The sequence below is a fragment of the Gallus gallus genome, chromosome 3 (genome assembly GCF_016699485.2).
Source record: "Gallus gallus isolate bGalGal1 chromosome 3, bGalGal1.mat.broiler.GRCg7b, whole genome shotgun sequence".
In the NCBI taxonomy this organism is placed as follows: domain Eukaryota; kingdom Metazoa; phylum Chordata; class Aves; order Galliformes; family Phasianidae; genus Gallus; species Gallus gallus.
The window spans coordinates 94216397-94232589 of NC_052534.1; the positions used below are offsets into that span (position 1 = coordinate 94216397).

At 43.5% G+C, this 16193-nt stretch overlaps 1 protein-coding gene and 1 non-coding gene across 2 annotated transcripts; one reads left to right on the forward strand and one right to left on the reverse strand.

The window, feature by feature from the left end:
- Positions 1-1139: 1139 nt before the first annotated feature.
- Positions 1140-1211, reverse strand: TRNAM-CAU. Its single transcript has one exon. It is a non-coding gene; the product is annotated as a tRNA-Met (tRNA).
- A 7600-nt stretch (positions 1212-8811) lies between these two features.
- Positions 8812-10377, forward strand: SOX11 (SRY-box 11). The gene has a single exon (NM_001396047.1). It carries the CDS (start codon positions 9079-9081, stop codon positions 10267-10269), a length of 1191 nt encoding a protein of 396 aa, NP_001382976.1. The 5' UTR covers positions 8812-9078; the 3' UTR covers positions 10270-10377.
- Positions 10378-16193: the final 5816 nt, after the last annotated feature.

The following is a 16193-nucleotide window of genomic DNA, read 5'->3' on the forward strand; positions in this document are numbered from 1 at the left end:
TCTATATTTCTTCTGCCACAGCAATCTTGCTGTAAATGAAAACTTGCATCCAATGAACACCAAATAATGGATTTTCAAACTAGCACTGAAATGGAAAAGATCATTCTGGGTAAGACTGGTGTCTAGATAAAATGTAAATTCAATCACTCTGTGAAGTGATTCTGAATAATCAGAAGTGCACACAGTCACTAAAATGCATTACCTGAATAACACAGAAATGGAACAACATGGCAATATTTTTTTCTGCTTAAGGATAGAAGTGGCTGGTTCTCTCAAGTAATAATTCTGTTTCAAGATAAAACTGTTTACTTGTTGGGGGGCGGGGGGGAGGGGTTAGGGGGGAAGAAAAGGAAGGAAAGAAAGGGGGAAAAAAAATCATGCTTCCATTGTGTTGGCTCTGATTCTGATCTTTACCACAGCCCAAAATGGAATGATTGCATTATACAAACTGTCTTTTCAAACATGACTTCCCTGTGTACATATTCATTTTGTCTCAAGGCTGTATGGTGTCAAGTTCACAGGACAGTAATCAGGAGGATTTTATGACCATTCCTGTTTTGTCAGGATCATTGTTGCAGCCTAAGATAAATTACTTTGCCACTGGGTCAGACCTTCCAATACAAGATTTGATTCATTTATGCCTAAGTTACCAAATTAAGAACATGGAGAGAAATCTGAATTTGAATATAATTGATCATCTGCTCCCATTCTTCTCTTGTTCGTGAACCAAATTCCTCATCCACCAAATAAACTCCGTCCTTAAAATCTGTTTATCTTCAGTTTAGTCATAAGGATGTGGTGTGGGATCATGTCAGAGAACTTGCAAAAGTTCAGGTAGATGATCTCAGTTGCCTTTCATTTGACCACCGGTGATGTCACTCCATCTTAGAAAGCCACCAGATTGGATCAGGCATGATCTCCCCTAGGTGAAGCTGTGCAGGCTGTCTCAGGTCACCTTCTCATCTCATCCTTCATCACATGCCTTAATATCTCTTCCAGAAGACTTTACTCTGTGACTTTCCTAGGCAGAGAGATGAAGCTCACCAGCTTGGTAGTTTGCCATGTCTTCCCTTTCTCCCTTCCTTAAAAATGGGAGGGATTATTTACCCTTTATCCAGTCACTGAAGACTAAAAACCTATAGCAGAGGATGGTTTCGATCCATCGACCTCTGGGTTATGGGCCCAGCACGCTTCCGCTGCGCCACTCTGCTCTCTGTAGTTGGTGATAATAATTCCTTAATTCAGAGTTTGGCTTGGCATGAGATTTAAACTACTGCGCAAATTGCAAGTACAGTTAATTACTATTTTCTGGTTTATCACTGACTGAGCATTTAAAAAAAAAAAAAGTCTATTTCATAAGCTGTAATAAACACTTCCTATGTGCTTCTGTGACTTACAATTCCTATTGCAGTGAAACTGAAAAATAAGATCAAGTCTCAGCTGACTTACAAAGATCATTAGTAACCATATCTTGTATGCAAGAGCTGGATTCGGGCCATGCTGACATAAGACAATCAGTTTTCTATACTTGCAGGATGCTGTAATGAAATGCCTGATTTGATGAAGTTAGAGGCATTATGATATTTTCATCGTTGTGTAATAAAGCATCAGGAAACCTTCAAGCCTCTGCTGTTATTGAATATCTTAGTGGCATTATTACTAGCAGTGTACAGTTAGTAACATAGGAGAAGGGGAAGGAGAGGGAGGGAGAAGTATGGACAGTTTGGGCTCTTGGCTGAAGGTAAACGGTCTTTTCCAAATTAATACATTCATCACCATCACAACACGATCAGTACAGTCAGGTTTTTGCACACAGCTGAGACTTCCTGCTTTATTTAAGAAGTAAGAAATAGCAGATGGAAAAAATGAAGTGTTTTGCAATTCTACTACAAAGCAAAGGTTACTAGAGGGAGTGGTATGCTGGTTTTTTGTTTGTTTGTTTGTTTGTTTGTTTTTTACAGTTACCTGTTTTGGTGAATATGTTGTGATTCAGTTGGATATTTTAGGATCTGAAAGAACACACTCTAATTTTCATAGAAATTAGTAATGTGTTTTGATATGCACACACATTTGTATGCTGTAGAGAGTTTTAAGGATATTATCCAAACATGCAACAAATTAATAAAAATGGAAAATTAAAATCAGTACCAATTGAAGTGTTGCTTTCCCAGAGCCCCCAGTCACAGTCAGCATTTTTAATTCATTCCTGTGAATTCAGCAGGGCTTTGCGTAGGAATAAAACAAACAACATTTCTATGTGCTTTCGTTGTTTAGCTACTGTAGAATTTCTTGTGACTGCTGATATTACTTATTACTAGGAGGCCTGTTTGTTTTCCATCTGGGAAAAAAAAAGAAAAAAAAGAAAAAAAGCAGTGAAACATTTGTTAAATTTATTTCTTTTTGAAACAACGGCAGTAGAAAGATTTACACAGGCATAACAAAAGAAGGACGTAAGGAGCTTTATAAAGAACTTCATATAACCTTTTTCCTCTGATCATATATAATCAATAGGAATATTATGCAGTTTGTTTCTTTGTTCAGCAATGAAGCTCTTGCTTCCCTCCTCACTGTACAGCTGTTGCACTGCTTTCTCTTGCACAGTGCCAGCTCAAGCCCAGGCTCAGGACTGCCAGCAGGAGAAATGTATAGAAGGGGAAGTCCAGGCAGCCTGAGAAGCCCAGAGACCAAGTTTTTCCAAGCAGAGCTCTGCCAAGAGTGGGCAGAAGCAGCTCATGCAGGAACACAGCCAGGGCACCTGGTAGATGTGCCCTCACATCACCCACAATGCTCTCACACATTAGGAAGCACTGCAAAAGCAAACCTTGGAATGGTTCTCTGGTGGGTGAGACTCCTGACTGACCTAACAGGAGAGGTCACGTTGTGGTCATGCCCTTGGGTATCTTCAGTCATGCTGTTAGGGAACGATGTGGGGTCCAGGCAGCACTTAGGGCTGGATTTTCTTCAAAACTGCTGCATTTTACAGAATCCTATTCCCTGCGTGCGTCCTGTAAGTGAAAACTTTCTCATGTACGTGCTGCATAGGGCTACTCTTTTGCTCAACAACAGTATACACAGTAAGAAAGCAGAACCACACTTGGGACTGAGAGACTCCGCGTCTTCTCTGTATGTTACATTGTTGCCTCCTTCAAGGCATTGAAACCAAAGAAAATACTTTGTTTCTATTTAATAGGCTCAGATGTTAATTTGTTGTAAGTGATGGCGCTCCGCTGTTCTTTAGAGGGGAGAAAAAGGGAAATGATAAATCTGCGTGTGTCTTTTCAGCTGCTTGTATCTAACAGGTATGCTGGTGTGGTAATTGTTACACTTCTGTTGTGTCATTGCTACATTCTCAAATTGTGGAAAGCCTCTTGGATTGAATAAACGTTAAATGAACTAAAAATAATAAACAAAACATACGTAATAATTACGATTATCATTCAAGGCTTGATAAAGAGAAAACGTAAACATATATCACAAATTAAGTACATAATAAATCCTGTATGACTCATAAATAGTCTCCACCTAAGGAGATTAACTGGCGCACATATGAGTGTGAAATATTATACAGTAAAACTTGTGTGCCCTACAAGACTACCCTCGGGTACCGACAAATACTTTACAACATCAAATTACCCATATTAAGCAAACTGGCTCTGCAATTTAACCAGAGATGGTCTATAATTGGTTCAAGGTACAACACTTTTTCCTAAGAGACCTGCTAAAACACTGCGGATTTCAATGTCTGCGGGCCAACAATACACATTTATAGCATTATGAATAAGCTCTGCCTTTATGAATTGTTCTGAACTTCGTGGAAGGGTTCCTATCATCACGCAACAACAAACAATAACAAGAACAGCAACAACAACAACAACAACAACAAAAAGCTGTTAAAAATAATTATTTTCTTTTTATTTCCACATAGTTCGCTGTTGAATATTTCATTAAAACAAAGCTAAAATAAAAATAATTTTAATTTACACACTGAATTTGCATATTTCAAGTCTTTGGTAGAAACAGCCTAACAGTTCTATTGAAACAGCCTTAGCAACAGTCATTTCTGATAGCAAATAACCGCAATCTGATCTCTTACAGTTTCTCTTCATTTTTTTTTTCAAGTGTAATTGTCAGACACTTCCAATAAGAGACGCAACTCTTCTAAATTGTTCTCCTGCCCTGAAAAGTGACTCGGTAAAAATGGCACTGGGGGCTCCAGATTCATTATCTCACTGAATTTCCTACCCAATGAGCTCAGTTTGCAAGTAAATTTCTAACTGCCAGCTGCACAAACTCCGCCTGAGTCCTGGATCCCTTCCATCTCATGCATCACCACCAGTAATAAATATCCCGTATGCCAGAGTATGCCCTCTATGGCATCTGTGCAGTCCCAGTGCCATCCATGAATTTGCACAGGTGTTGCTGGGGGCAGACGTTCAGCTCAATTGGGTTACACACAAGTGGCTGAGGAAGCGATCTGTCAGACAGAACTGCTCGTGCCACAGTGATCTGTGGGGTGAGAGGGACCCAGTCTGACTCGCAGAGCCTGGGAGATGGATTAGTCTCACAAATAAGGAGCTATCACTTCTTGAAAGCAAAAACCCTGGAATATCCCAGCACTATTTGTTGTGCCATTTCTTAGTGCCCATATGGTTCTGTAGCATACATAGTACTCAAGGAACACGTTTGGAGGTTTTTTGTTATTATTATTATTTGTTTTAATAGGTCAAACTCGGAGATGAGGATGACATTAGGAAAAGCACTAATATGTTTTACAACATCTTACCATTTAATATCAATGGGCTGTGAAGAAACGGCCCATCCATGTTGCCCCAGAGGAATTTCCTTTTTTCCTTTTTACCAGCCACGTTTTAGCAGATGATTGTCAAACAACAACCCACTTTAGGACGCTAGACCCTGCGTCAATCCCAGTCCTATACAACATACCCAGCGAGAATATGGTTACTAACTGCTGAATTTGTAACTCCTGGATAGTTTCAGCTTGAACACGAAACACCCAGTTTCCTTCCCGGGATATCTTCGATTATTATGTTTTATAAACAATGATCAGCCAGCTCTTGCATTCTGCACCAGCCTGCCAGGGAACCGTCCTCACCACAGGTCTCTGCTGCAGGTGCTTTTGGCAAAATAAACATTTTGGACACAAAAAAAAATCAAGGCTAGTTATGTCCGGATACCTTAATCCGTATTTAGGTGTTGATGTAAATTGAGTTTATTTAGATTTTGATTGGGCTGGTTTAATAATCTCAGATGATCACTCCATTTCAGTTGAGTACACTTCTCCCCTCATTCTGAAACTCAGCTGTTACACTGGGCAGTTCCAGGTGACTACATCCCTTCATTTCCAAAGCAAAGGCTTTATGGAAACCACAGTCCACATAATTTCGATTCCAGGAGCACTGGGGTAGCAGCTGAAAGGGCAGGAAAGGATGCCATCTCAAGTGTAACTCCTCCAGACAAAATTCATCACTTTTCTCACAAAGGCAAAACTCCTGACATCATAATTCCGTTTTCCTGCACCCTGAATCTACAGTCTGTGATTTCACCCACTTCCCTCACCTTGCAAAAAGTGACTCCAGGATTTTCACACTTTCCCCAGTCATCTTGGGTTCCCCAGACAAAAATCCACAGCACATTTCAAAACGGACATGAAACAAAAAGTGCTGCACTCATAATGCTATTTGTCTTCAGACACAGTACAGTAAAAATCTTGGCTTTTTCATTTACTCTCCTCATTTGGTTGTCAAAGTCTTGAACACTGTAAAGTCTGTCACCTGAAAAACATTAACAAAAGAAACATTAATCCCTTCTCTTTTTCAAGCATCAGTGGGGGTCAGAGGCAAGCACATAAGGCCACATTCAGAAGGCCTATGCATCTGCACAATATATTTTCTTACATCCATCCTCCCGCCTTCAGAAACACCTTGTCAGCTTCTACTCTGAGACCCCTCAGTGCTCTTATTGACGTGATACGTTCACACTGTTCTACACTTAGGTTAACATGTCTCCTCAAAATGAAGCACTACTAAGTCCAGTGTGGACACAGATTTTCAAACCAGCCTCCATCCGAGGGGCAGGCAGTGTCACAGTGTGTCCTCTTGTACTTCTTTTCTCCCACCTTGTCGTGTAGGCCAGCCTTCCATTGACCTAAAATAAAATAAAATAAAATAAAATAAAATAAAATAACTTATTCATTTGAATTTCAATAGAATGAGTAGTGGGGTGTTAACAGCTCCACCCCAACAGGAAAATATACATATACACTTACTGAACTATTTTTAGAGCAGAAAATTATTTCATTTTAACAGTAGCATCTACTAATTAGTGCACATCTTTTAACTAGATTTCTAAAGTCAAGATATTTTTCTCTTGTATGCGGCTGTCACTTATCAGTCTGCTTTCAGTTTCATTATCTTCCCAGTACTATCCTTCAAAATAAAACAAACAAACAAAAAAATCAGAAAATAACACTAACAAGCATGAGAAAACAGTAATGCTGTTCATATTCAAAAGATTGCTTTGAGGAAAAACTGAAACGCTGCCAACATGCTTCAGAATATGAGATAGACTAGAAAAAAGATGGAAAAATGGGATTTATGGAAGTTATATGAAGTCCATGGTATTGATATGCTTCCTTATGAGGACACGAATGAAGGAGAAGAAACATCCCATGCAAAGTCTGCTGTAATGACATTGTGAAAGAGATGGGACTGCCCTCGATTCAATCCACACTGAAGCTTTATTAAAAATGATCTCTTCTGATCTTAGTGCGTTAAATGTCAAGATTGTGTCACCCTGGAGGAAGGAGTCCTTACCATCTAAACGAGTCTTATCATTATTGATAACACTATCACAAGTCTTATCAATATACATAGTTTCCATAGGAATTGGTTGAATTTTTTTTTCTAAAGTAGTTCACAGCTCTCAGAAAGTGCTAGTTTGACAAAATAGCAGTATTTGATGAAAACATATTGTTTTTATTCTTTTCATGGGGAATTAGGGGAACATTCCACTTTCATCAGCTCAATTTTTACACAATTAAATGACATAATGAAGCTTCTCCTATAGGCTGGAAAATCAACAGCAAGTTAAAATCTTCTGGTGTGTTTCATTTTGCAAACCTACACCCTCTCCTTTTATTTCTAATTGGATTTACAGCACATGTGAAAATATCAGAATTTCATACAGGGGGAAATTCATTGATAATCTGAATATTGGCATTTACAGGAAAAGCACTACAAGGAATGATTATCTAAGACTATTGGTATCCCAGTAACATTTAAGTAGCAGCGTCTCAGCAGCAGAGAGCTGTCCTCCCTGGAGGCCCGCAGCCAACTACGTGTCTCCTGGGACCCTTGCCTGCACCATCATCTGGGAAATGTGTTCTCACTCTGAAGCTCCTGTCACACCGATGGCCGTACAATGTGCCCCATCCGAACAAGTCAGTCTTCACATGGACGGGTGGAAGGTGCCAAACTCGGCAGGAATGCCCTGCCCTGCAGTGCCAGCAGCCCTCCCTAGACAGACCACCTCTGTGGCATGAATTCAGGCTCTCCCGAAGGTGCTGCACCTTCTTCTCACGTGGCTTCTCTAAATAATAACATCTCACCGACAGGCTGAGAATCCCGCCATGCAAATTTTCCATTTTACCTCCTACCTCCCTAAGGATAGGCATTATTACAGGGCTAGATTGTAACACCAGATGCAGTCAAGAGGGGAGAGGTGGCAGCAAGAGGAGAAATCCCTCCTGGGTGTCCTCACGGTGAGGCAGAGCAGTATTTTTCACGCCCATCTTTCCAAGGAACCTCCTTGAGTGATGCCCTTCCCCTTCCCTCAGCGGGGAAGTGACACCACACCGTGTATCTGCCGCTTAAGACATAGTAACTCCGATGCATCCACGAAGATAAAAGGTGAGAGATCCCTTTTGTCCTTCCTGTAACCGCACCAGTCACACCACAGCCTGGTGATATCACGGTCGCATCATCCAAATACAGTCATTTTGTTGTGGCCTGAGGAAAACGCACCGCTATGCTAATTGAAGACTGATTTAGCTGCAGCCCCGATAGTAGCAGCTCGGTGCGTGCTCTGGCAGGGCCCATCCCGTGCCCGCCAACACGCCTGAGCCCGGCAACCCTCACAGAACTTATTAAACTTCTGCCTTGCTGATAACCGCGAGCGGTAGCTAGGAAAACGCAACGGGACCCGCAGCACAGGATGCGGACTCGTTTCCATCACACGTTTTGCAAAGCGAGATGCCCACAGACGAACACACCGCCCGCTCTGGATCTCACAGGTTCGGTGGTGGAGGCGCAGAGGGGGACGGGGGCGGGTCCGATCCCTGGGGGCCGCGTGTAGGGGTGGGCGGCGGACCCCGGCCGGGCGGGCGGCAGCGGAGCCGTGTAACGGCTGCAGAGCTACAGCTCCCCCTGCCGCCGCCGCCGCGCGGGGCTCCGCGGCTTCCTGAGGGGAGCGCGCACGGGGGGAGCCGCCACCGCCGCCGCCGTCCCTTCCCCGCGGGACGGCAACCGGCGGCTGAAGGCCGAGGGCAGCGGGCGCGGCCCCCCGGGGCTGGGGGAAGCAGGAAGGGGCCGAGGGGAAAGCGATGAAGCCCGAAGCCGGGCCCCCTTCCCCCACCGCCCCCCGCACAGGGGGGTGTGTCAGCGCGGCGAGAGAGGGGGGATGGGGAGGAGGGGAGCTGATAAAGGCGGTGGGCTGGGCGACGGGCGGGGCCGGGCGCAACCATTGGCCGTTGCCGGGAGTGATGTCACCCATATGAAACGCTGATAACGCGTCGGGTGCGGAGCCGCGAGTTTTGCAGAAGGGGCAGCGCGCGCGGCGGGGCTAGGCGGGCCGGCGGCGAGGCCGGGGCAGAGCGCGGCGCCCAGCACAGCCCAGCCGCGCCCAGCCCCAGCCCGGCCGTGCCGAGCCGTGCTGCGCTGCGGGCAGAGGTCCCCCGGCCGGCGGTACGGTACAGCGCAGCGCCCGGTTCGCAGGGCAAGGTGCGGCGGTGGGAGGGGGCGGCGGTCGGCGCGGAGCGGAGCGCCGCGGGGGAGCCCAGCGATGGTACAGCAGGCGGAGAGCGCGGAGAGCGAGAGCAACCTGCCCCGGGAGGCGATGGACACCGAAGAGGGCGAGTTCATGGCTTGCAGCCCGGTGGCTCTGGACGAGAGCGATCCGGACTGGTGCAAAACGGCGTCGGGGCACATCAAGCGACCGATGAACGCTTTCATGGTGTGGTCTAAGATCGAGAGGAGAAAAATCATGGAGCAGTCGCCGGACATGCACAACGCGGAGATCTCCAAGCGCCTGGGCAAGCGGTGGAAAATGCTGAAGGACAGCGAGAAGATCCCCTTCATCCGGGAGGCGGAGAGGCTGCGGCTCAAGCACATGGCCGATTACCCCGACTACAAGTACCGGCCCAGGAAAAAGCCCAAAATGGACCCCTCGGCCAAGCCCAACGCCGGCCAGAGCCCCGAGAAGAACGCTCCCGGCGGCGGCAGCAAGAGCGCCAAGAGCTCGGGCAAGAAGTGCAGCAAGCTGAAGGCCGCCGCCGCCTCGCCCCCCAAGCCCGGCGCCAAAGCCGCCCCTCACGGGGACTACGCGGGGGACGAGTACGTCTTCGGCGCGCTGAAAGTCAGCAGCAAGGCGGTCAAGTGCGTTTTCGTGGACGAGGAGGAGGAGGACGAGGAGGACGAGGACGAGCTGCAGCTGCGGATCAAGCAGGAGGCGGACGACGAGGAGGAGGACGAGGAGCCGGGCCCGCAGCAGCTGCGGCGGTACAACGTGGCCAAAGTGCCGGCCAGCCCCACCTTGAGCTCCTCGGCGGAGTCCACCGAGGGGGCGAGCCTCTACGAGGAGGTGCGGGGCGCGGCGGGCGGCGGCAGACTCTACTACAGCTTCAAGAACATCACCAAGCAGGGCCCGCCGCCGCCGCAGCCGCCCGCCGGCCTCTCCCCCGCCTCGTCCCGCTCCATCTCCACCTCGTCGGCCGGCAGCGAGGAGGCGGACGACCTCCTGTTCGACCTCAGCCTCAACTTCTCGCAGCATGGCCACGCCGCCGCCGAGCTGGGGGCGGGGGCCGCCGCCGGCAACCTCTCCCTCTCGCTGGTGGACAAGGACCTGGACTCGTTCAGCGAGGGCAGCCTCGGCTCCCACTTCGAGTTCCCCGACTACTGCACCCCGGAGCTGAGCGAGATGATCGCGGGCGACTGGCTGGAGGCCAACTTCTCCGACCTGGTGTTCACGTACTGAGCGGGCGGAGGCGGCGACGGGGAGCGGCGGATGCCGGCGGTGGTGATGGTGGTGGTGATGATGATGATGATGCTTAAAAAGAAAAAGTCTTCTTTAAAAAAAAAAAAAATCCTGATGTTAGTTCCGAGCCCGGGAGTTGTGAATTTTTTTTTTAATTTTTAATTTTTTTGTGTGTTTTTTTTTTTGTTACATTTGGTGATCACAACAACAACAGCAAAGGCAAATGGGACTGGGGGAAAAATGCTACAGAAGGCGCTGTTCGAAGCTTGGCGGTCTCTGATGGAAGGCTGGAAGATGGTCTGCGAAGAAGTCTTTTGGCAGCACAACTGTTACTCAAGGGGGTTTGTGGATTTTTTTTTTTTTTTCCCGTGAGAGATCTTAAAGAACTGTTCTGATTTTTTTTAATTATTTTTTATTTTTTCCGAAAGGGACCATTGCAACTCTTTTTTTTTTTTTTTTTTGGAGGGAGAAAACTGATGTCTTCTATGCATCCGATTCTTAACAAAGCTGCAGGGAGCTTGAAAAAATGCAGACTGTACAAACGCTTACAAATAACTGAACTGACTTAAGATCAGAGTTTACTTTTCAGATCAAATTGTTTATGGTTTTACAAATGTGATTTCTACTTGCCAACTTTTTTTTTTGTAACTTGTTCCCTTATACCTCCTTGATTGAATACCAGACAGCCTAGACCTCAGTACAAAAAGGTATTGAAACATTTTTGATACATAACAGACCTCAGTCTTTTTTAAAAATTAATATATTTTCAGGCGTATTTTTGTACAGTGAAAAGGGAACATTCTTGCTGTGTTTTTTCAGTAAGACTTTTCAGGCACTTCTTCCCTTTTATTTTCTTTTTTTTCCTCTGTTTTTAGCATGCAAGTTTGTTGGTACGTTATGTCCTGGTTTTAAAAGGATTAAAATTTTAAAAAAAATAATCCTTGCATCTAAAGGCCTTGTGGTTTAAGAAAAAAAAAAAAGAAAAGAAACAAACACTTTTTTTTGTACAGCTATAGTTCAGATTTGTTCAATATTTGTAGGTAAAGATTTATTGAAAATGGTGATATAGACCTCAGAGCTGTTATCTTAGTTTAAAAGATTGTATATGTACTGTACTATAGTAGGACTTTATGTATCTCATACGCTGTGATATGTGGATGGGGCCCCAGATGGAAGGTATGAAACTGGATTCTCGATTTTAGCAAAAAAAGAAAAAAGAAAAAAAAGGCACATAGTTAAAAAAAAAAAGTTTCTCATGTTGTGCAATATAATCTAAAGTACAGACCATCTGCATATTTTGTAGCAAATGATGACAAAAGCAGACTTGTGCACTGTCAACATCATAGCCTGTTTTTTTTTTTTTAATGCTGAAAGTCTGTATCTTGACAATTTTAATAAATCAGCTGGAACTGATAGAAACTCGTATCGCTATTAGTGTCTGTAGAATAACGCTGGAGATGCCGTGGTGTCACCCCTCGCCTCGGAGGAGCGGTAGCTGCAGGCTGTTGTGCATGACCCTAGCTAGGGGGAAGGAAAGAAGGACTCGGTGCCTTCAGCATTTTTTTTTCCCCCACCCCTTTCCCTCCGCGCTCCCCTCGGGCAGGGCCAGGGTGTGCCGGTGCGGAGCGGCAGTGGGTTCGCCCCGCTCCGTGCCGGCTCCCCGCCACCGTCCAGGGAGCGGACCGGCCCTCCCCGCATCCCATTGCCGGGGGCACGGCGGGGCCCGCTCCCCACCCCAGGGCGGCTCCCCCTTTCTGTGTTATTTTTTTCCCCTTCTCCCCGTTTTGCTGAGCCGTGCCCCGGGGATGCTTCGCGCCTGCATCTCTGCCTTCGGGCAGCGCTCAGCCCGCGAAGCCCCTCCGGAGGGGCGTGGGATGGAAAGGGGGTACGAGCTTCTGCTGTAGGCGAGCAGACTTCGGCAGTGTGTGCTTCTGGATTTCTTTTTTTAATTACTATTTTTTTTTTTTTTCCTTAGGAGCCATCAGATTTCAGTTGCCCTCTCTGATGGCAGCAAACAGATTCACGAGGTGGAAGTTTGTTTCTCAAGTAGTTTACTTTTTATCTGATAGGCATTGCTATTTTTTTTTCTTCTCCATTTGTTACTGATCCAGCTGTTTACAGGGACAATTCACTGTGCTGGTATTTTGGTGGCAACCACTGCTACAGGCTTTCAGACTTGCTGAAATGAAAATCCTGCATACACATTTGTAAGGCATAATAAAACATAACATTAAAACCTGCATGCATGTTATGTTTAATCAAGGACAACTCTTAGGCATTTAAGTGGTGAGATATCTTACTTTAGGTTAGTTAAATGAACTGGTAGTAAAATGATTAATATAATCTGATCTTTCTAATAATAATAATAAAACACTCATGATTCTAAATAAAAGTTGTTTGGCCTAAATCTTTGCTATCAGGAAAAAAAAAGAAAAGATATAGCATATCTGGGAACTCAAATTTATGTCTTGCATTGTGATAATTCTTTATGAGAAACTGTGTTTTAAAACAAACAAAATTACAATATTCAAGATATCCTTGGCAATGGATAGTCCTCAATAAAACAGAGTTTCTTGAATTTTCAGTTTTTGGTCTCAACTGATTAGTGTGTTCTCCATGTAATTAACTTAGAAATCAGATTGAAAACAAATGACATTTATCTCTTCTAAGGCAAAAGAATGAAAGAAAATAGATGCGCTGAAGTGCTGTAACCTAGCCATTCACTACCCTGCTATTGAAGACCCCTTCTTGGGCTAGGGCGATGGAGTAAGTTGATCAGGTTCTAAGTCTTAATACTGAGCCAAAATTCTCTTAGTAATTCTTCAAGCTATCATGAGAACGTGGGGGCTTTCTCTTCTGGCCCCTTTCTTCTGATATGCATCCTTGTTTGTTAAAGTAATAATAGGCAGTGTCATTAAGCATTTGTGCTTTACAGATGTTCAATGAGTTATGAATGATTATGGTCAAATATGGGCTGGATTTGGTTTGCATTGTAATAAGGTTTGTGTCTCAGCCTGCAGGAGTTTTGACTTACATATATTTTTGAAAGATGTTTTTTAAAACTACCATTTAAGATATTAGTCGAGGATAACTGATGTAAAGGGTCCAAGTGTAGAGCAGTCAGGCATATTTTAAAAGAGCAATGGGTCTACTTTAGTCAAAAAGTGTAACACCCACTCAGAAGTATATCTTTTCTTTCTTCTGGCTGGGAATGATACAATTCTTTATCACAGGAATATTTTGAGTGAAGGTGTATAATGCAGGGAGATACTTTATGTTCGGACAGTTTGACTTTCATTTACTGCAGAGTTTACTGTTGCCTATTGCTCAAGAACAATTTGGTGGTGGTGTTTTTAAGCCACCACGCTGTTAGGGCTGAATTGTGATGCTGTTGGATGCCTAAGCTCCTGCTGATTTCAATGAGAGTAAGATACAATCTTCTAATCAGGAAAAATAGCATCTGCTATTACTCTCATATTTTTGCTTTTGTCATTTCTAATAATATTCCTATCTCCAGCTCCTCTTCCATTTTTAGTGCACATAGGAATCTTTGTTGACCTGCTAGAGCAGTCCTGTTGCAGGCTTAATATCTCCCATGGCATTTTTTTCCACATTTTTTGCATTTGTCTCCATACAATGCTATTCTAAGTGTAGTAAGACTTAGTGGTAAGAGGGAGAGAAATGAGGTGTGGTTTTGGCTTTTTAGTGTGGAAAGACAGTTTGCTTTGTATCAGTGAGGATGTCAACTCAGTGTAAAACTTAATCAGATATGGTGATTGTTTTTAATTTCATGATGAGCATTTATGTTACCGTTTTCCCCCTTTGGTTGTTTTACTCCCTCTCTCCTTTACAGGAAATACACCTAAGAAATACCTCCAATCCTTTAGGTGCAGTCTTTTATAAATGTGGTAGGAAGACTCATCCCAAGCATCCTTTAGGTGCTACATGCTCTCTAGGCATTCACTGTCATTTGGATTAAACTTCTCCAAGTCTATTGAATGTGATTTGCATGCGTGCAGTCTGATCCTTTGCTCACGCCTCTTTTAGGAAAGTGCAACTCTGGTGTTACAGTAAGGTACAACTGATGTGGGGTCAAAGTCAGGGCCTTATACGCTTTAGGTGTTTTGATATTCAACACAGCTCATTAAGTTATTTTATACATCTTCACAGTCGCTGCCTAGTAAGGCCTTAAACCTGCACTGTTTTTTTAAAAAAATTCTCATTGAGCTTAATGGGAGTTTTTGCCTCAAGGGCTGCTAGCAGGATAGGTGTCTTAGTCCTCATAGCCTTCATTCGTATGCATGGCCAGAAAAAAAACAAAACAAAACAAAAAAAAAAAAAGAAAAAAAAAGAAAAAAAAAAACAAAAACATAAAACCAACGAAGACTTAATTCAATGAGTTGCCTTACATTTCCCCTCCTGTACGGTTGTATTCCTTTGGTTTGGTTCCTTCTCCCTCACCCACATCGAAGGCTGTGATTGTTTTTGTTTTTCTTAATTTTTTTGCACACTACCTATACCAATTAACTGCCTAATTAGTTTTATCTTCTCTACATGGATGCAGTGAATTTGTAAGAGAATTTCACAAGCAAGTAGTTTTTTAGTGAGTTTAAAGTAAATAGAGTTTTAAAGACCTATTTTTATATTCAATATAAAGCACAAATGTGCAGAAAGTGTAGAATGACTTACAAAAAGGGAAACAAAAGTTCGTAATATTTCATGTATAAAAGTAATACCTTCTTTGGGTTGGGATTCTCTTAGAAAACCCAATACTTATGCCAGTGCAAAGATAGGAATATTTTAAAAACTCTTAGAAAATTGTGATTGACAGCAATTTCAAAGGAATGACTTCTGTAGATATGAGGAAACCCCTAAAGCAATATGGATAAGAAGGGGTGAATGGTTTTCAATGATGAACAACAACCTGGAAGTGTGAGAATGGAGGTTTCAATCCTTATTAATTAATCAATTTTCTTCTTTTGTGGTTAGTTGCAACATCTGGATTTTCTGTGAAGTGCAATCTTGTAGGATGAAAAAGCCAAACTTCTAAGACTTGCAAATACTCAGAAGCAGGTTTAATTTAGCATGATGTGTTATTAATTAGGGGGGTTTGGGTTTTGGTAACTCCCACTTCCAAGAAAATCGAGATCCTGATTTACCACTTGAAGAAATTTGATCAACTATTAACGATTAATCCAGGAACTCCCATTGTCACAATTTGTTTTTGTTTCCATTGTCCTGCTTATCTCCAAAACCAACTTGCCTCAACTCCTGGCTAAACCAGGGAGAAGAGTTATATGCCATTGTTAGTTCATTTACAATTTGTATCTGGTTTTGCTCTTGTACATATGTTGGCGTTTTGGAGTCTTTACATAAATGCTGTGATACTTTTTTCCTTCTTTTTATTTTTTGGTGGGCTGTTTTAAAATGGAGGCCTGTTTTCCAGTGTGGGACTTTCGATGGTTACAACATTTCAATGATGTTGCATGATGGCCACAGGTGGGGGAAATTGAATGTTTTAGAGCAGTTTTTCAAGCATGACACTTTTAAAATATGTAATTTCAAAGACTTTTCAAGGCCACGTGAAATTAGTTTTCATAGCCACTCCAGGTCTTGGGGGGAAAGCTGAAAAGTACTTTTGTTTAGAAGTCTGAGTGATGGTGGGGGGGAAACCTTTTCTTGAGGTTTTTGCATGCCAGTGCACAGCCTATTGCTGTGAGAGAAGGAAGATGGGAAGGCTGCTTGAGGCGATGCACTGGAGGACAAAGTGTTTTCTAGCACTAGAAAGAAATGCATGGCAAAGTTTTGTCTTCTAGTAGACTATATAGCATGCAGAGTTTAGTATGTGTCAAAACAGTGTATGACATTGCTGTATCAAAGTTGTAAAATTAAGCATTATTTATTGAAAACTATGTATTTTTTTT

Excerpts from the sequence above, each read along its gene's own strand:
- SOX11 (NM_001396047.1), top strand. The coding sequence starts at position 9,079 with ATGGTACAGCAGGCGGAGAGCGCGGAGAGCGAGAGCAACCTGCCCCGG.